Here is a 21406-nt window from a genome sequence, read left to right as displayed (position 1 = left end):
ACCCTGGCTCCAGCTGTTCTTCAACCATGCTAGCATGTACAACCCACTGTTTATATCATCTTTTCACTGTGCTTCACCCCACTCTGTCCTCCTTCCCTCCTCCCCAGACTCCGTGATCCATCCATTTCAACACACTGTTTATATCATCTTTTCACTCTGCTTCACCCTCCTCTGTCCTCCTTCCCTCTTCCCCAGACTCCTTGACCCATCTGTATTTGCATTGCTTTGCACACATCCTCAAATCCATTGCCCATCTCTTCTTGTCATGCTCACCAAAAACAAAAACAAAAACCAATCCAACTGTTCATCTACTCCAAAGCAACACTAATGGGAAAAAAAAGATAACATTTATAATAACTGGTCTCACTTTAAGGCTCATGACCATCAACCCCAAGTGAGCCTTAGGGATGCTCAGAATTCCTACAATTTCCCCTAGACCTTTCACCCTCCTAATCTCCTACACAAAAACTCTATAACTTCTCCCTTTCTCTCAAAGTTCCAACTCCACTCCTGCCTTCTCTCTGCTATTGACCTTGCTTCCTATTTCATCGAACTTCCACGTGTCCTCAGCCCCACCCATGCACCTGTGCCCCCTTCTTTTCCTCCAGTTATATCCATGAACTGTCCTTAGGTCTATTTAACATCAACCCTCCACTGTGTACCGATCCATTTCCCCTCGCCTACTCAGGGACATACTTGCAGGAAATGCCTCCTCTCTTGTGCACCATCGATCTTTCCATCCCTATTGAATCATCTGTATCATCTTACCAATATGTTTTAATATCTCCCATAGTAAAATGATAGATAAATATATAAAACTCCCTTTCTCTTGATCCCAATACCCCAGACAGTTCCTTCCTATTTTTCTAGTTTCCTTCCTCAAAAGAGTTATGCCTACAGATACTGTCTATTATTTTCTCCTTTTCTATCTTCACTAAAACCCATTCCATCCAAAGTTTTCCCCTAAAACTTCACAATAAAACAGTTTCATAAAATTCATGACTACTTCATTGTCAAATCTAATGACTGATTCTCAGTCTTCATCTTATCCAAATTATAAGCAGCATTTGACAGAGCTGATCATTCTATCCTTCTTAACATACATTTCTCTGCCTTCTGGAATCCCATTTTTTCAGTTCTCCCTCTACATCACTAAGCCACTTTTACTTGGTTTCCTTTACTAAAACTCTGAATATTTGAGTATCCCGGGACTCCTTGACCTCTTCACTATGAAAACCCACTCTCTCTTGGCAATCTCATCTCTATGCCAGCAACTCCCAAATTTATATGCCCAAACCAGACCACTCCCCATCCCCGACCTCTACACTTCCTACTTCACTTCTACATTTGGATATCTAATGGGCATTTCAGAATTAACATTTGCAAAACCAATGTTTCTTTTTCCCTAAAACCTGCCCCTCCCAATTCCAGCTAATAGCAACTCCATTCTTGCATGTGCTGAAACCAAAAATGGTGTCATCCTTGACTCCTTTCTCTCACATGCCATATACAACCCATTAGGATCCAGGGTTAGCTTTACACTCAGTGTATCTAGAATCCAACCACTTTCACCTCCTCCAATGCTATCAACCCAGTGCAAGCCACTATCATCTCTTGCTTGGATTATTACAATAGACTCCAAGTTGGTCAATCTTGCTCCGCATCCCTCTCCACTTCCCCCATTTTAGATTCTCAACACAGTGCAGAGTGATCCACTAAACTTAATATAAAACTAACTCTAAACATGCTCCTCCCCTACTGTAAATGCTCCAGTCACTCCCATCACACTCAGAGTAGTATCTAAAACTTTTACAATGGCCTGTAGGACCTAACCTGCCCATCAACCCTCACCCTGCATTCTGAGCCCATCTCCTACCATTCTCCCCTTGCTTACTCTTCATTGACATCCCTACCATTCCAGAGAGTACTCTCACCCAGGGCCTTTGCAGACTGTTCTTTCTGCCTAAAATGATCTTCTCCCAGGCATCTGCATAACTTACTGTCATTTTCTTCAAGTTTCTGCTTTAACTTTATCAAAGAGGCCTTTTTTTTTTACTATCCCTTTCACTCCACTACTCTGTTTTAACTTTCTTTATAGGACTTGTTATACCTTGAGTATATTTTTTGTTCCTGGTCTCCCGTCCCTCTTCTCTCCTTCCCTTTCTAAACACACACACACACACACACACACACACACACACACACACACACACACGGATATATATTTTATAGGAGACAGACTGTCATCTATCCTTTTCTGTCCTGTATCCTTAGTGCTTAGAACAATCCCTGGCATATAGCAGGGGTCTGAATAAATAATAGTATAATTATGAATGAATTAAATAATACTCTCTTGCTGAATTTGATAATAATGGTTGCTTCTGAAGAGGGACAATGGTTGGTTGGAAGACTGAGTGTGAAGAAAACTTTCTTTGCTCTGTATTATTTTTTGTACCTTTTAAAATTTAATATAGCATACATGTATTCCCTTCCCTCAAGGAGGAATTTTTTAAATTAGGGCAAAAAATGACTTTAATGAAAAGAGTTTGTTTGCAGGTTAACATTAAAATAAGTATTTTTAAGTAATAGTGCTACCCTCTATCATATCAACCATCTTTTGAAACTTTGTGCCATTTGCAAAATTAAAGAGCATGCTTGCTTTCCATGTCTTTATGTAGGTTGAGTGCTTTCTAGAATTTTTGAGCATAGTAAGTGATGTACGTATGTTAGTGTTTCAGAATATGAGAAAAAAGAAATTATGTTTTATGGATTTTATTTTTTTAGTGAACCAATGGGAATTGTTAGTGATAAACATATATCTTCTTTTCTGAGGGTTTATAATATTTGGCATAATAATGTATTCTTGGATTCTACCAGCACTTAGCTACAAATATGTTGGCTTGTAAAATTAAAAAAATTCATCATTTTCCTTTTTTTGAAAATCACTTCCCATTTCAACTTTTCTAGAATTAGTCTTATTCTTAAAAGATACTGAGAATGATATTAAAACTGCTCAACACACTCATTCAATACCATGAGATATAAAGTAGTTGGCTCCAAAGAGATATTCTTATCAGAGAAGTGACACGGGATGTTACCTGCTGTTTCCTTAATCAGGGCTTCCAGTCTCTCTTTCTGTGTGTTTTACATTTTCCAACCTAAGAATCACTGTCCATTTTAAATATCTATTTTTAAATGATTACCACAATAAGTTTAGTGAACTTCCATTATTTTGTATAGACACAAAATTAAAGAAATAGAAAAAAACGGTTTTCCTTGTAATGAGAACTCTCAGGATTTACTCTCTTAACAACTTTCTTAAATAACATATAGTAGTGTTAATTATTGTATCATGTTGTACATTACATCCTCAATACTTATTTATCTCATTTGGAAGTTTGTGCCTTTTGACTGCTTTCATCCACTTCCCCATTCCCCACACGACGTCTGGTAACCACAAATCTGCTCTCTTTGTCTATGTGTGTGTTTGTTTTTGAAGTATAATTGACCTACATTATTGTTACATCTTGTTTCACAACATAGTGATTTGATATTTCTATACATTTCAATCACCATTTTAAATAATACAGGTTCAATATGAATTGAGAAGCTCTTCCTTCTCTTTGTTCATTACTCTCACTACAGCATCTTCCACAAGCAGTGAGCCTCTCCAGTTCACACCCCTTTCATTGTTCTTTTTACCCTTGAAAATTATTTAAACAAATAAAACTAGTTGTTTGTCTTTTTTCTTTTGACCATATTCTTTACAATGACTTTCATGGAGAGCATTCCTGTGTGGACACATTAGGCTCTTGAAATATGCCATCTATATTTTAAAGTGCCTGTTTCAAATCTCCCTTAGTCACCACTGAAATAATTTCCTTTAACTTTAAAAATGAAAGCACAACTAATTAGCCCAAGGATCTTCGAGTACTATTCAACCACAGTTATTTCTATGAAGTAGATAGAATTAGATAGATAGATAGATAGATAGATAGATAGATAGATAGATAGATAGATAGATTTTATTTTCCCCTAGCTATGCAGTCTGAGCAAGCTACACTGGTATTTATTTATCCTGTGTTAACTTCAGAAAACTAACTCATGCCCTTGTGCCCATGTGGTTAGATTGTTATAATACCCTTCTAATCAAGCTTCCAGCAATGACTTGGGAATGAAGAAAATGAAAATAACACAAAAGGAACTAAACTAAATACTAATGTGAAACAGAAAGGTGCCCATGTTCTAGGAAACCACAGCCTGTGTTTAGCATAGATCTTTACACAAAGGAGGCATTCAATAAATGTTTACTAAATTGAGTCGAACTGCAATGGTTTCTCACTTTACATATAATAAAAACTTTCCACAATCCAGGCTATCCAAGAGAGTATAATGAGTAAGATAATCCACACTTCATTTCCAAACACTCAGAGTCAGTAGCAGATGAACAGCCTAGAAAAGAGATAGGAGCAGGAAGCCCTATGGTGTACCTGAGGGACAGAGGATGGGTTTCCTGGAGCAGCGAGTTCATGAAGTGGAAGTTATGCTGAAAGCCTTGATAAAATTTATTTATTAATGTATTTTTAGGGTACGTCAATGTTGTGTTTCTAAATTTTAATTTAACTTAATTTGACTTCTGTATATGAAAGGACATAATACCACACTTGCTGCCAGGAATGTTATTGATTACATTCAAAGGCTATGTCCAGAGGAATAAATTGCATTAGGAACTATCCTATTTTTCTCATATGTTCTGTAAAATATTGTAAAAGCAATAATAGTGGTCCTTCCCATTCAATAGAACTGTGGCTTTCTCAAAAGATGAAGGAAAACAGAAGATTGAAATTTACACCTTCTGAAAGGGATTACTGGGAATGTCTCCAAATAAAAAATTGTACACATCTATCAAACACATCCACAAGTGAAGACAGTCAATCCAGTCTCTACATGGATTTTAGAAGATGGTTAATAATATGTATGATACAATTTATTAAGATAAACAGAATAAACATAGGATATAAATAAACATTCCGAAAGGTATTTAAATCATGATAGACTACGAATAGTTTTTCCAACAGAGTATCACATTCAACATTTGAAATATGTAAGTTTATGAGCACTGTGGATCAAGTAAATTCGGAAAAATCTCTCTTGGCAATCACCTAGAAATTTAAGTCAAATTATCTATAAGTCAATATTACTGAAGCAAATCATCCTGGACAGATTTTTTCCAGACCTTTCTCCATTCTGTTATTCACTTTGCCTGCCATGGATGAATCAGTCAATGAGTTAATTTCCAAATTGGCCAATGAGTTAACTTCTTACTATGGCATTTTGTTCAAATGTTCTATTTTAAATTCTTCCTTTAAACAAAGAGCTATTCTTCTACCCTTGTTATTGCGTGCTCCTTTTGAACAGTTTCCAGGAATAATATAACTGATTGTGAAAAAACAAAACAGTTTCTCTTAACATCTTTTGTATAAAGTTATTAGATGATGGCACGGATTCATGATTAACAACTCTAACTTGTTGTAACCTACACATGGTGTATGAAATGTTCCCTGTGGCAACAGACATCATATCACATGCCCATTATCAATTTTAGACATGAAAAATTGTAGCTTTAGAATAAAGTGCTACTTTTTGTTAAGACTATTTCCTTTCCACAGAAAGGACAGAGGCAACGAGAATACCTGAAAATAACAGTACTGATGGCATTTCCTAGTATAGCTTTAACGATGTTTAAACATATATTAATTCCAGGATATTACTAAGAATTATTTTTGGAAATATTTAAGAACTTTAATTGCCATCAATGTATAAAAATAAATAACAGAATTTCTGCCAGATGGCATGATTGATGGTGTTTTTCAGAAAAAAAGAAGTTTTTAAAACCAATATCTGTCTTACATTTTATAATTCCATTTGAAAAAGAAACAAAACCTGTTTACAGCGCATCACATTCAAAGTCTAAGGTACTTCTTAGTTTGAGTTGAGTCCCCAAGAGCACCATTCTTTTTTTTAAGAAGTAAAGCTGTGTACTTCATAGGCTTCTTCTGGATTTTGTCTCTGATTAAGTTGAAGATGCACCTGCTGACTCTGCTTATTGCAACAGAACTGCCAAAATAACAAACAAGGAAGCTGGCCTGGATTTTATTTGGATTTTTCAAGATCTACTTATTTATTAAGATATCATTTCTGGCATTTGGACCTCATAACAGCCCATCCAGTCTACTAAATAAGAAACATACAAACTTAAAACATTAAAGAATCAACAACTATATGAGAAATTCCTTCAAGCAGCAACAATTAACTTAGTAATTTCTATGCAAATGTGCAAAACGTGCTCTTTCCCCCTCCCTTTATTGTCCTCCCATCCAAACTTAGCATTATGTTTAATCAAACATATTAGTGTCTTCATTGCCTAGGATAGAAAATCCCTAATATATTCAACAAAGTAGAATATTTCTATAATAATAGTAATAATAATGTTAAAATTTGCAAATGACTACTTCGTTACAGTTGTTCTAAGCATTTTACATATAGCAACTCATTTTAGTGAATAGTATGTTACTGAACAGAGGACGTTTAGCTTTGTTTCCCTAGTTCACCTAACCTTGGTGACACCAGTGGGAGGGGGGCAATGTTTATAAAGTAAGGGTTTACTTCAATGACAGTAGATAAAGGTTCTGTACTATGAGTTACTGTCAACAAGGAATGGTACTGGCAAACCAACAACAACAAAAGAACATTCCTTTGTCTATTAGCTTTTGCTATCTTCTTTTGCAATTATAAAGAGTTTTGTTTTTTCTTCATTTAGATGAAGAAGCTGAAAGAGAGGTTAGGCAGCCATTCTTAGCCTCAAATCCTCCCCTCCCCCATATAAAAACTAATATATAGCAAATGGAGTTTTCTGCTTTGAGTCTTTTCTCTCTCCTTCTCCCTTTCTTTCTTTTTTTCTGCTTGTATATGGTCCCCACTTTTTCTCTTCCCTTCAGAATGTTGACATGTTTTAGTCAACACATTTCCTAAACCTCCTTTCCTCTGCTCAAACCTTTTGTACTAGAGCAGTTAAGACTACCTCAGGCTCTCCACATGACCCTCAATAGAGGCGGTGGCTTAAGAAAGGTCTCCCCTAAATCAGATGCCAAGAACAAGCATGCCAGTCCCACCCACTGCCCCTCCTGTGGAAGCACCCAGCACTCTAAGACTTCAAAAACTGCATTACTAAAACTACACAACTCTCATTTCACCACAGCAAAGCCTTTTTGAGGAACAACACAACACAGCACCCTCTCTTTACTCCCTGGAAACAGAGCTACCCCTCTATGTAGCCCCTCCTCAAAGCTCCCCTCAGGCATCCTTTGGACCAGATGCTCCAGGACCCCTGGTTCCTGCTGGGCACCCGTGTGCTCCAGTTCAGAGGGAGAAGTCTGGCGGAGGGTGGACGAACCCGGGGCAATTTCCAAATGTCCGGGTGGGCCCAAACAGCTGGTAAACTGTGCCTCGTCCACTCACTGCCACTCAAGCCCTCTAACACCGCAGCCAGGCTGAGCGCTCTGAAGGGTTCCAAGTTCCAAAGCTCCTGCGAGATGGGGAAACCGGAGCAGCTGGGAAAAAAAGGTTCTGGGCGGGGACGCTACAACTCCCAATCCTCTTGCAAATGCTGTCTCTCCTGAATTAAACTCACCTTGGGATTTCTGTTTTCCTTAATGGAAAAGAGAGATAGAGAGTAGGAGGGAAAAAGGGAGGAAGTAGGGTGTGGCGATTCGTGGAGAGAAGGGGTAAGGGAGAGTTAAAGCTGCATCTCTGCCTTGGACCGATACGGGTCTAGGGACAGTGGGCCTGTCGGTCGCATTGTTGTCTGCGTCCCCTGTCGCTGGCACGCGCCTTGCGCACAAACACGCTCCCCCAAAATCATCGCAACTGGCCAAGCGGGCCCTACAACCCCTAGCTCCTTGACAGAAAGAAGAAACTTGTACACGGGCGCGCCAGCAGCCAGGATGCTGCGGCTAGCCTCTGAGGACAATTGTGAAAGCTGAAAAAAATATATATAATGATAATGAAATAAAAGGATCAATAGTATTTTGTTTTCTTTCGAGCCTTTGGATAAATAAACATTTCGTCTTCTACCAGTCCGCCAATATTTACAGTCTCTGGTGGCGAAGGGAGGTGGGGTGGGGGAGGTAAGGTTGGTGCTCAAGGTAGAGAGCGCGAGGTAGGTGCACAGGCGAGCTGCAGAGAAGGGGACCAGCTGGGGGACTCGGGTCCCCGACGCCATTTGCTGGGCAGTGGCGACCGCCCGCCTTACCTGTGGATGCAGTTTCCATGGCAACGGGCGGCGGCCGGGCGGGGCTGGAGCCCAGTTCCCGCGGCGCCGTTTCCACCGCCCCGGCGCCCAACCCTGGGCCGGGCTCCCTCGCCTGCGGCGCCGGCTTGGTCCCTTTCGGCGTCACCGCTTCGTCTTCCCTCTCCCCCCGGTCCCCGAGCCACTGGGACCCGGAGCCGGCCAGCGGCAGCAGCTCGTCTTGGGGATCGGGCGGCGCAGCCATGGCTGGCGGTCCCCGGGGCGCGGCGACGGCGGCTTGTCTGGGCCGAGGTGCGGCGGCTGGGCGGGCAGACGGGCGCTCCCTGCTGCTGTCCACACCGGGACTCGGGGCTTGGGTTGGTTGCGGTGTCAGTGCCGCTGCGGCCGCTGCTGCAACTCCGGCCGAGCTACTGCCTGCTGCTCTCCGCGCTTCAGCTCCTCCTCCTCCCCCTCCTCTTCCTCTCGGCCCAGCCGCGGCGGCTGCCTGCGCTCCTCCTCCTACTCCCGGCGCCGCCGCCGCGGCTGCTTCGCTACTCCCCAGCCTGTTATTACGCAGGTGAAAAAGGCCTGCTTGGTCCGAGTCTTCCTTGACACACGCCAGCTCCCGGCCTGCTAATGGCAGGCCCAGATTAGGGGATGTGCCAAATCCACTTAAATCTTCATCTCTTTGGAGAGGAATCAGAGAGGATGAGCAGGTAGAAGCAGCCCCCAGCTGAAGCGTTACTAATTAGGCAAGCTGCCCTCCCAACTCATAAAGTTAAACCCGGACTGGTGTCCTGTGACCCGAGGCAAAGAAAGGAAGGTGGAGACCTCAAGGCCTCAGTTTTCAGGGTGATCAGTATCATCTGTGGAGGGGACTGGCTCTTTGAGGAGATGGGTGTTGACAGTGCCAGGTGGAGATGAGGGACTCCACAACCCTAGGTTAAAGGCTGCATCCTTAAACTGATGTTTCTAAAACAGAGCTGATAATAGTGAAAGTACAGAAAAGAGCTATCAAGTTCCTTCCCCCCAAAAAAGCTTCCCAGACTTCATTCCTACCAGCATTGAGGGCAAATAGAATATCAGTAGGGAGGACAAAAACCACCTATGTTTTCTTTCAAAAACCCTGAGCCAAAGCCATACAAATTATAAGCTGTCTGTGCAGTCTATTTTATTTTAGAACTTGGACATTCCAGGAAGTTTCCTACCGCTGCTGCTAGGTTTTTCCCCTCCCTTTCATTTGCAGCTCTCTTTGATAAGATGGAAGATATTGACAGATAAAGCGAAACTCAGAGGAGGGAAGTGTCTTGGCTTATAATGTATTATTCCTGTATCTAGATACATCTTTTCAAACAAGACTTATGCTTTATCGATTCTTAATTTGTCTATAAAATGATGTGGTTGGAGAAAAAAATAACACAAGGTGGAGGAATAAGTCCATCCACTGTTCCTTCTCTAGAAAAGGTGGGGCATCGGGTAAGCAGCTGTGAGGCTTTATGGGACTGCTAAGCCACCATAGACATACTGAGGAGTTCATACCTGTCGATTTATATATTCAAAAGCCAACTTCAGCACCATGCAGATGCTCCTTAAAAATGCTGAAACTCAAAAGCCTAAATTCTGCCCAGTCCTTTGTTCTGTTCATTGACAATAATTTAGAGAAAATGTATTCACTCAACAGACAATAAATATGCCTACTAGTGCCAGATACCCCTGGCGATCTGATAATTACCAAAGTTTTACATTATTAATACCTTCAAAAATTATGATGGATATGTTCATTAAGCTTGATTGTGGTGATAGCTTCACAAGTATATACATATGTCTAATTTCACCAAATTGTTTATTGTAAATATGTGCAATTTAGGGTATGTCAATTATACCTCAGTAAAGCTATTTTTAAAAGTTATCCTTTTCAACAATAGCAAAAAAAAAAAAAATTGGCTATTGTGAATCATCATGGTTTTCAGAATCTTTCCATGGGAAAAAAGTGAACCTATTAGAGAAAACTTTAAGGTGAAAAGCCAATACATGGGCTGTCTTTCCACAGAGGTTAATCCTTTCATATAATCAGAGGGCATTTGTCAGTTTTTTTCAAAGCTATTGTTTAGAACACCCTGAAGCATCAGAAATATCAGATGGAAATTTCTCAGTTTCATTATTGATAACATGCCAAGAACATAGAAAACTAATGATATAACTTTAAGTGGCTATTGATGGGTAATGAACATTTGAGAATTGTTATGGTAAGAGAATTACATACAGAATAATATGGTGAACGTTATTTTGTTTCTCTGAGAAACACTAATGAAAGTCATTTAAAAAAAAACGGAGTAACTATGCAAGCCTCACAGCTTCCATATGCCTAGATTGATAAGGAGTTTGGGGATATGATTCCAATTCTTTTTCATATTTCATCAGATACTGATCAATATTCTAATTAAGAATGTCTGGAAGAAATAGCCAGTTAAGGATATTTGGACTTGTTAGAGAAGATTGAAATTTTCCATTTTGATTGAAAATTTTCATTTTCATTTCCCATTTAATTGAAATTCCATTTTGATAAATGATTCTAATTTACTCTCTTGAAAAGAGGTGTTCACACTGTTTAGTTTTAGCAGTTTTTAAAACTGTATTTATTCATTAGGTTCTATCACTGGACGTGGACAAATAATTATCTATTTGGGTGAAGAAACTTTCAGGTTTTATGCTATGCTTTAAAATTGCCAATGTCTATCAGTATTATTTATTTTACATTTGCGCCCCTGTGAACTGACAAGGCCTGACTAATTTGAGATGTATGGGCATAACACAGAGTCAGCAATGGAATTCCAGGGCTTGCATTGTTGCTTTAAGTTATAAGTTGCTCTAAAATGCTTCTGAGACAAAGAAAAACGGGGTTGGCACTTTTAAAGGATTCATAGCAAGAAGAGTTGAGACAAAGAAACTGTCAGGTTTTGTCTTAAGCTATTGTTTCTTGGAAAAGAAGTTTTGTTCATTTTTTTCAAAAGAAGGAATCTGGTGAGGAGCATTTATTTAACACTAGCTTCTTAACTTAGACCAAACCTTATATTATGGGCAAAGGAGTGTGGGGACATGTAGAAAGATCCCCACAAGTAACACTTTAATCAAGGTGAAATCTTTTTCAGCCTCAGTATGAAAGTTCCTTAACCATTCTGTGCCTCAGTTTCCTCAAATGTTATCTGGATATTTTAATAGTACTTTCTGCAAAGGATTTGGGGGAATACTAAATAAGTTGACATAGGCAATGCATATTATTAATTAAGATATAATAGCACATGGCAAATTTTTCCAGAAAATGGCTGATAAGAGTAGGAGCTCTGCCTGGGTATTTATATTTGTTAAGACCCAAGAGTCAACAGTAACCACTTCAGGCATTCAAAACAAATTAGAGAAGGAATGATTCCCTATACTGAGTGACTATTGACCTTTCTATTAGTAGTTCCTATATTCTGAAAAACAAACCTCACATAAAGATAAATATACTTCAAAGGTTCTTGTATGTAGTTGGGTAGAACACACATGTAGGCACACACACATATTTCATATGTCAGGAATAGCAAATAGAGCTCATTGATAAAATTAGTACTGAATGCCTGGGGCATTCTGTTGAGAAACAGTCTTAGATCACATTCAGATTCAGGGAAACAGTAGTCTAGAAAGATAAGCAATAGCTACATTCAGGCAAGTGAAAGGGGCATGGCAGCACATGCCAAGTATCTGCCCTCTCTGGTTTATTTAAAAGCTTACAGCACCAAGCCACGACCCTACTTTTGAACCTTTTCAGGAGAGAATGCAAGTGTGAAAACACTCCACCAACAGTAAGATAAGAGTTTGGCTCAAGATGAGACTCACACTGGAGCCTCAAATTTCTCTGAAATCAATGTGTGTGGGATTGGTTCAAGGCTTAATTTGTGGAGCATCCAGCTCATTTTGTAACATGGTTTTCATTCTTCCACAATATGTAGAAGCTCTTGAATTTGATATGGAAGAGTTCTCCAATTCCTACTGCAGTGAAAGGATGTTTAGATTGAGACTAATTTATAGAGGTTACAGGCTCGTGCCCGAGACAGCTGTGTTTTCTCCAGGAGACCACTACAGCATTCACAAACATTGCACAGCACATTTGGAACACACCAGGCTCCTTCTCTCCATAGGGAATGGCTGCTGTTACTTATCTGCCAACCCAGGGAATAAAACATAGATGCTTCTAAATGTGCTCCAGTAGGGGTGGGAAGAAGACAGTTGATCGCTTTTCATTGAACCCAGTTCTGTTTTTCTTACTTAATTTGCACATTTGAGTAAAATTACAGAGATTTTTTTTTAAATTCCTTTGGGCAAAAACATGAATTAGGAGACCTATATAATGTGAATTCTCCATGCTTTGAACTCACAAAACATCTTTTAAGAATTCTGAGCTTGAAAAGCAAACTGAAATGTTTACATGATAAAGGTGTATTATCTTTGAATAGTTCTTTGCAGTTTACAAACAGATCTCATTTAATAAACACACACACACACACACACACACACACACACACACACTGGCTTTTAATTTCCAAAAATTGATAAGAGATATGGTATCATAGTAATTTTAGATTTTTTACTTATTTGATGATCAATGAATTTGGAGTTTTTTCATGTGCTTCTTGATAATTTGTATTTCTTTTTAAAATAACAGCTTTATTGAGATATACTTTCATACAGTACTATTTAAAGTTTATATTTCAATGGTTTTAAGTGTATTCACATGGTTGGGCAATCATCACCACAATCAATTTTAAAACATTTTCATCACTTCAAAAAGAAACCCCATTAGCAGTCACTCTCTACCCCCACAACCTCACATCCAGTCCTTGGCAATCACTAATGTACTTTCTTACTCCATAAATTTGCCTATTCTGGACACTTCATATGAATGGACTCAAACCATATGTGCCCTTTTGTGACTGTGCCCTTCTTTCCCTTATCATAAGACTTTCAAGGTTCATCCATGTTATAACATATATCAGTACTCCATTCCTTTTATTGGATTGAATAATACTGCATTGTGTGCATATACCACAATTTGTTCATCCATTCATGTGTTGTTAGACATTTAGGTTGTTTCTACTTTGGGTTATTATAAATAGTACTATTATAAGGGAGGGTATAGCTCAAGTGGTAGAGCATGTGCTTAACATGCCTGAGGTCCTGGGTTCAATTCCCAGTACCTCCTCTAAAAACAAATAAAGGTAACTACCTCCCTGACCCCTGGCCAAAATAATTAAATAATACAATAATAAATAAATAAAATATTAAGTAAATCAATAATGCTAGTATAAATGTTTGTGTATAAGTTTTTTGTAGGATGGTTTCTTTTATCTTGGGTATGAGTATATACCTAGGATTAGAATTGCTGGGCCATATGTGGACTGTGTTTAATTATATGAGGAACTGTCATACTGTTTTCCAAATCAACTGCCGCATTAAAAAAATCTCACCAGTAGTGTATGAGGGTTTCAATTTCTTCACATCATTGCCAACACTAGTTATCTGTCTTTTTCATTATGGCCATTCTAATGGCTGTGAAGTAGTATCACATTGTGGTTTTGATTTGCATTTCCCTGATAATTGATGGTGTTCAGTGCTTTCATCTTTTCAGGTGAAAAAAATTATGAGATATGCTATTTGTGTATCTTCTTTGGAGAAATGTCTATTCTGATGCTATGCCCATTTTTAAATTGGGTTATTTTTCTTTTAATATTGAGATGTAAAAGTTCTTTATATATTCTAGATACAAGTCTTCTATCAAATACATGATTTGCAAATATTTTTCTCCCATTCTGTGGATTGTCTTTTCACTTTCTTGGTGGTGTCCTTTGCAGGACAAAATTGTTTAATTTTTATGATGTTCAATTCATCTGTTTTATCTTTTGTTGCTTGTGATTTTGGTGTCATACCTAAGAAATCATTGCCTAATCCAAGGTGAACAGATTTACAGCTATGTTTTCTTCTAAGAGTTTTATAGTTTCAGGTCTTGTATTTAGGTCTTTGGTCCATTTTCAGTCAATTTTTATATATCATGTGAGTAATTTATCTTCTTTATTTTGTGAATTGCCTTTTGTGTCCCATGTTTACTTTTCCAATCTCATAATTTTTTTCAAATATTTTAGAATGCTCTTTGTATCATATTTTTGTCATTTATGTTGCAGGGTTTTTTTTTCTTCTCAAGTTTTATTATTCAGGGATTATGAGAAAACCAAGGTTCTGAAAAATCTTCAGAGACTTCTTCAAAATCACATGGCTAGTTAGAACACTCCTTCACACTTTACACAAAAATAAACTGAAAATGGCTTTAAGACTTAAGTATAAGACAAGACACTGTAAACCTCGTAAAAGAAAACATAGGCAACACATTTTCTGACATAAATCTTAGCATGTTCTCCTAGGGCAGTCTCCCCAGGCAATAGAAATAAAAGCAAAAATAAACAAATGGGACATAGTTAAACTTAGAACTTTTTGCACAGCAAAAGAAACCATAAGCAAAACAAAATTACAACCTAGAAAATATTTGCAAATGATGAGACTGACAAAGGTTTAATTTCTAGAACATATAAACAGCTCATACAACTTAATAACAACAACAACAAAAAAAACAAACAATGCAATCCAAAAATGTCCAGAAGACTTAAATAAGCAATTCTCCAATGAAGACATACAAATGGCCAATAGGCACATGAAAAAAATCTCAATATCACTAATTATCAGAGAAATGCAAATCAAAACTGCAATGAGGTATCACACCAGTCAGAATGGCTATCATTCAAAAGTCCACAAACAATAAATGCTGGAGAGGATGTGAGAAAAGGGAACCCTCCTACACTGCTGGTGGGAATGCAGTTTGGTGCAGCCAGTGTGGAAAACAGTATGGAGATTCCTCAAAGGACTAGGAATAGACTTACCATATAACTCAGTAATCCCACTCCTGGGCATATATCCAGAAGGAACCCTACTTCAAAAAGACACCTGCACCCTAATGTTCATAGAAGCACTATTTACAGTAGCCAAGACATGGAAACAGCCTAAATGTCCATCAACAGATGACTGGATAAAGAAGATGTGGTATATTTATACAATGGAATACTATTCAGCCATAAAAATGACAATATAACGCCATTTGCAGCAACATGGGTGTCCCTGGAGAATGTCATTCTAAGTGAAGTAAGCCAGAAAGAGAAAGAAAAATACTATATGAGATCGCTCATATGTGGAATCTAAAAACAAAAACAAAACCAAAAAAAGAACATAAATACAAAACAGAAACAGACTCATAGACATAGAATACAAACTTGTGGTTGCCAAGGGGGTGGAGGGGTGGGAAGGGACAGACCAGGATTTCAAAATTTGTAGATACTGACAGGCATATGCAGAATAGATAAACAAGATTATACTGTATAGCACAGGGAAATATATACAAGATCTTGTGGTAGCTCACAGCAAAAAAAAAAAAAAATGTGCTAAACACTAGAATTTGACACAACATTGTAAAATGACTACAACTCAATAAAAAAATGTAAAAAAAAAAAGTCCAGACACAGTACAATCAATTTTTCAGTTTGTACACAGTATGTCATTAACAAGACCCTAGACCAACAGAGCTCAAAGTAAACTACAAAAATAGTCAAGATGAGTGATCACAACCTACATCCAAAGTATTCAGAATTTAAAGCAAAATCACCACATCAAGACCAAAGATTGGTAAGGTACTGATGTCCCATGCCAAAGTCAGAACCCTGGACAGCTCAATATGAGCATTAACCAAGAATCAGTTTTAACTTTAGGCTGCAATCACTGTGACCCCAAATTAGGGGTTGACTCATATTTTATGGGGTTAGTTCCAATTGAAGGGGCTCTGGCCTTATTCTATGGCTCCAACCTCTCTTGGGAAAGAGGGTCATATCATCTTCCAAGAGTCTGTAGTCTTGTGAGGTGACATGGCCTCATCTTTGGGCCTGACAAATACATTAGGAAATCCCATGTCCCTGGGTTTCTTTGGGGTTAGGCTGGTCTCAGGAGAAATTGTCTTCTTTCTCTCCTTCCTCAGAGCTCTTTATCCATAAAGCTGCCTTTCCATCACATTTAGGGAAGAGGCAGAACTCCGTTGTAAGTGGGGACCTGAAACAGTACTTGGCAGAAGCTTAAGTTTACATTAGATTGTCAAGGGAGTTAAGAGATATATTGAAGTAGAAGGACTCAGAGCCAGGGTATGTTTATAATTCCATATACATCATAATACAAGTTTGACCACTGGTGTCATAAATAGGGCCACACAAGCGCTATGGCTTGTATGCACTTATGAACTGTCTTAAGTCAATGGTCATCTACCCCAGTGAGCTCTATTTGGTTATAGGGAGACAGTGATAAATCAAGATAAGCCTATCATAACTGGGGGAATAAAAACCTAAGTGAAGGTCCTAATGATAGTAGAAATTTCCAAACAAAAGTCTTAAGTATGAAGATGGTCCAGGATACCTATACATAGTCGGTAAAGAGACAGAAACACTTTGGGTCTGCTTTACTTCACTTGAAGAAATAAGTAAAAAAAGAGAAAGTTGGACTTTGTCTCTTGGGAGCAGGCTTCATTAGCATTGTAGAACATCAGTCAAGGGGTTAGCTTTCTGTTTTAAAACCAATATACCAACTATCTTATGTAGAGGAATAACTCCTCTGCAGAAACATCTAGATGATACTCTGGAATAATGTTATTCTTCAACAGAATCATGACTTCCTTTGCAACCTCACTTTGAAGACTTTAGAAAGATATTCCTGCCAAATGTTGCTCCTACTCTAGCCTGTCATTACTGTTGGAAATTCAACATTTTGACTTTGTAAATTTAGCTGGTCAGTGTTGCTGTAAATGGTAGTATCCCCCCCAAAATGTAACTCATTATTCAGAGTATTAATATCTTATTGTAAATTATCAGACAGCTTTACTAAGCTGAGACTAGATTTTGATAAGAGGAAGAGACTAAAGCCAGCACTTCACACTGCCCAGGGAGGACAGCCTGCAGGACTGCAATTGCAAGCCCTTAAGAGTCAGATGATGCTTAACTTCCCCAGGGCTGCATACATTTTAGCAAATTATGAGCATGCTCAACAATCCTTGCAGATTACAATATTGTAACAAAAGTTATCTCTATGATTATGAAAATGTTTTCTTCCTTAAATAGTTTCATGTTTTCTGCATTCTCTAAGAAAAAAAGAAGTTATGTTAAAGATCTCTAAGGTAATCAGCCAGAATCCTTTAGACACTACTAAATTTTGCTTATACATTATACATGTGAGGTTATCTTAAGCATCAAGGATCAACTCATGTAAGGAGCACTACAGGCTGTCAGTAAGCCAGAGGAAGATGAGGATTTGACTGCATCAAGAAAACCCCACATAGATTTCAAAATTGTAGAATAGATAAACAAGTTTATACTGTATAGCACAAGGAAATACACACAAGATCTTATGGTAGCTCACAGAGAAAAAAATGTGACAATGAATATATGTATATGTTCATGTATAATTGAAAAATTGGGCTCTACACTGGAATTTGACACAACATTGTAAAATTATTATAAATAAATAAAAAATTAAAAAAAAAGAAAAAGAAAAAAAAAGAAGACCCCACATATACCCTTTAATGAGCAATGCAGCTCTAATGCCTTACTTCAAATTCTATTACTCAAAAAAAAAAAAAAAAGAAGAAGAAGAAAAAAGAAACTACATACATAGTAAAGCACCAAATGAATTTTTAAGGTAATGGGTTTTTAAGATATTAGTAGGAGGAATATAATCAGATGGTGGACTGCTTGCAATTTGATTATATTGTCCTTTTTGTGCAGACAATCACACAACTGGGACATCCTACAGATTATGGATCAAGCTTCTTGAATAGTTCCAGCAACACAATTTATTCGGTAGATATCCTCTCCATTTGTTCATTCATAAATTTACTGAATACTTCCTCTGTTTGTCAGGTTGGGATAGGCTACACTATAGTAACATATTAACTCTGAAATTTCAATGGCTTAACACCAGAGAACTCTTACTTAGATCTACATCTAGTACAGTTCAGAAGGAGCTCTGATTTACCTAATCAATCAGGGACTTCGGCTTATAGAAACTCTATCAACTTGCCACTAGACCATTTGAAACACACTGCCTTGTAAATTATCACAGAAGACGAAAAGGGGATAAAGAGTGTAGAATTCTCATCTGTTCCAAAATACCTCCTAGTGAAAGTGTCACATATCACTTCTTATAGAATATTGATCAGAACTAGTCATATGCCCCAAGTCTAATGGCAAAAGATACTCAGAAATATAAAGAAGTACATGGAATATTTGATGAGTTGTTCAAATATTCATACATGGCACTTTGGGAATAAAAAGATGAATCAACTTTTCAGGATATTTTTAATCAAACCACGGAGATAATGAAATATCCCTGTGAATAATCAAAATACAAAATAGAAGGCGATAATCACTAGGAAAAGGGCTCAGATAAAGTGTTATGGCAAATCAGAAGATACAAAAATTACTGCCATCTGAAGATATCAAGGAAAGCTCTATGAGAAGAGAAGTATTTGAGCTAGGCTTTGGAAGTTGTAGGGTTTGTACATGAGGAGGTGATGAATAGAGATCACTCTAGTCTAAGGAACAGCAAGGGCCCTGAAGAGAAAAATTATAGGGCACTCATAGAAAAGAGTAAGTCCATTTTTCTAGAGCAAAGGGTGGGCAAAGTGGAAAATAAAAATGGAAAAATTGGTTGGGCTCAGATTTTGAAGCACCTGGAATGCTAGGTTAGAATGTTTGGATTTTTTTGCAGATGACAGTTGTAATGAGACATATAATAGATATTATCTGGCATCAATTAAAATGGATTTGAGGGGAAGAAAATAAATGGTAAGGCGGGTAGCTAGCAGACTACTGTAGTTGTTTCAATGAAGAACACTGAGAAAGAGAAAATAATAATATAAATGGGGGGACAATTATTAGAAATATTTTAATCAACTGAATTTGGTACCCAACTGAATATAGGAAGAGTAAAGATTGACCCAAAGCTCTGGAATTTGGGGGACAGAAAATTCATAAATGTCATTAATAGAAATTTTAAAGACACAGGAAGAGAAGCTAGTTGTAGAATAACTAGGTAATGTCTGGCCATGCAGAATTTAATGTGCAGATGAGATACGTAGGGGAAGGTATCCAGCTGGCTACTAGAAATATGAAAAGGAGGTCAAGGTCAAAGCTGGTGACTGGGATTCAGAATTTACCCAGGTAGAGAGAATAATCCAAGTCATAAGGTGGGATGAGTCTGCCAGGGGAGAGAGTAAGTAGAGAGCTGAGAAGCTGGCCAAGAGCATATCCTTAAGAAATACATATTTATTTTAGAGTTCAAAGAAGAAAGAAAGAAAGAAAGAAAGAAAGAAAGAAAGAAAGAAAGAAAGAAAGAAAGAAAGAAAGAAAGAAAGAAAGAAAGAAAGAAAGAAAGGGAGAAAGAAAGGGAGAAAGAAAGGGAGAAAGAGAGAAAGAGAGAGAGAAAGAGAGAGAGAAAGAGAGAGAGAAAGAGAGAGAGAAAGGAAGAAAGAATATCCAGGGAAATGGAGGGAGCGCAGCCAAGGGAGGAGTTTCAAGTGTAGGTGCCTTCAACAATGTTTAATCCCACTGGGAGTCTGATGATGATGACTGAATTGGCCATTGAATTTGGCCACTGGGAGGGAGGAAGAAGAACGGTGATATTTGCTTAAAGAAGTAAAGGGATTAAAGGAAAGTGTGGGTTTTTAGGAAAAATACATAGGCTAAGGGGGAGGTTAAAACAGAGAGGGAACAACTGTAGATTCAAGAAAGAAAGGAAATAACTGATGGAGCCAGGGGATTAAGATGGAATCAGAACCTGGTTCTCCTCACCTACTATACCCATCGGCCCTACAGAAGCAACTACCTACTCCCCATCTCCGTCCTTGCCTATGTGCTAAACTATTTTCACCCGGACACACCAGAGCATCACTTTCCGGTCTGCCCTGCCTTTGTTGGATCCTGACCGCTTCCCGGGAGACTTGAAGACTCTCCTTGCAGTGGATGCTTGATACTTAACTCTGATACATATTAGCCTCCTTCTTGGTCTACCACTTACACTCACCCTTAGAGTTTTGCCAGCTCCCATTCAATTGAGGAAAAAACCCTACCCAATCTAGTCTCTCCATAGGACCCCACACCTGGTACAGGCCCTTGAGGGCAAGGATTAAATTTAGAATATAGAAAAATTAATTGTTTTTCAGATATAGAAAGAAAAGAGAATACAAGGAGATAAAGATTGAGAAAAAATTTGCACTGGAGATGAGGAAGGTTGATGTCAGACAGTTAAGGGTAGGGTAGAGTCATCTGCAAAGCATGAAGGTGTTAACACCAGTGTTTCAGAAGAAGAAAGACTGCATGTAAGCTTTTCCCAATTGACTTCTATAATAATTTTATAATACATTTTTTTCTCGGATCTGCTAGACTCTAATTCTTCAAATGAAGAATTCCAATATTATCAAAGAGCTTTCTGACAACTCTTTATCAAAGACATTCTATTATCATCTTTCTCTAGAAGGCAATATTGGCAAATAAATAATCAACTTGAACTTTCATCAAAGCATTATATGATATTTTAGTTCTAAAAGTTCTTAAATAACTCCAGTGGAGCTGAATGTTAAATGGCCACAATAGTTACCTTACTTAGTACAAATCATTAACCAAAACAGACAAATAAACAAACAAAAACCATGTGAGACAGATTTTCCAGACAGATAGTAGTGGACTAGTTAGGGATTCTGAAGTCAGGCAGGATTTGAATATCGATTGCATTGCTTACTAGCAGTATGGTATAGCAAGAAAGAGCAGAAGGGTATTACAGCATCAGACTTTCTGGGTCCAAATTGTGACTATCTGACCTACTCAACTCAGGGAAATAACTGAACTCCCCCGAAGCCTCAGTTTCTAATATCTGTAATAATAATAACAACCTATAAAAGTGAGGTCATAATGTAGACCTCATAGGACTACTGTGAGAGTTACAGGAGGT

General features: G+C 38.1%; 1 protein-coding gene across 2 annotated transcripts in view; it reads right to left on the bottom strand.

Annotated features, from left to right (window-relative positions):
- Window positions 1–8767, bottom strand: part of RTN1 (reticulon 1) — a 207958-nt gene extending 199191 nt beyond the window's left edge. For both annotated transcript variants that reach the window (XM_074365450.1, XM_074365449.1), the window contains exon 1: window positions 8312–8767. In XM_074365450.1, coding sequence (XP_074221551.1) covers window positions 8312–8552 — 241 coding nt within the window. In that variant the 5' untranslated portion in view covers window positions 8553–8767. The remainder of the gene's footprint in view (window positions 1–8311) is intronic.
- Window positions 8768–21406: the final 12639 nt, after the last annotated feature.

Source organism: Camelus bactrianus, chromosome 6 (assembly GCF_048773025.1).
Source record: "Camelus bactrianus isolate YW-2024 breed Bactrian camel chromosome 6, ASM4877302v1, whole genome shotgun sequence".
Taxonomy (NCBI): domain Eukaryota; kingdom Metazoa; phylum Chordata; class Mammalia; order Artiodactyla; family Camelidae; genus Camelus; species Camelus bactrianus.
Note: the sequence above shows the minus strand (reverse complement) of the source record. Positions and strands in the feature narration are given on the sequence as shown.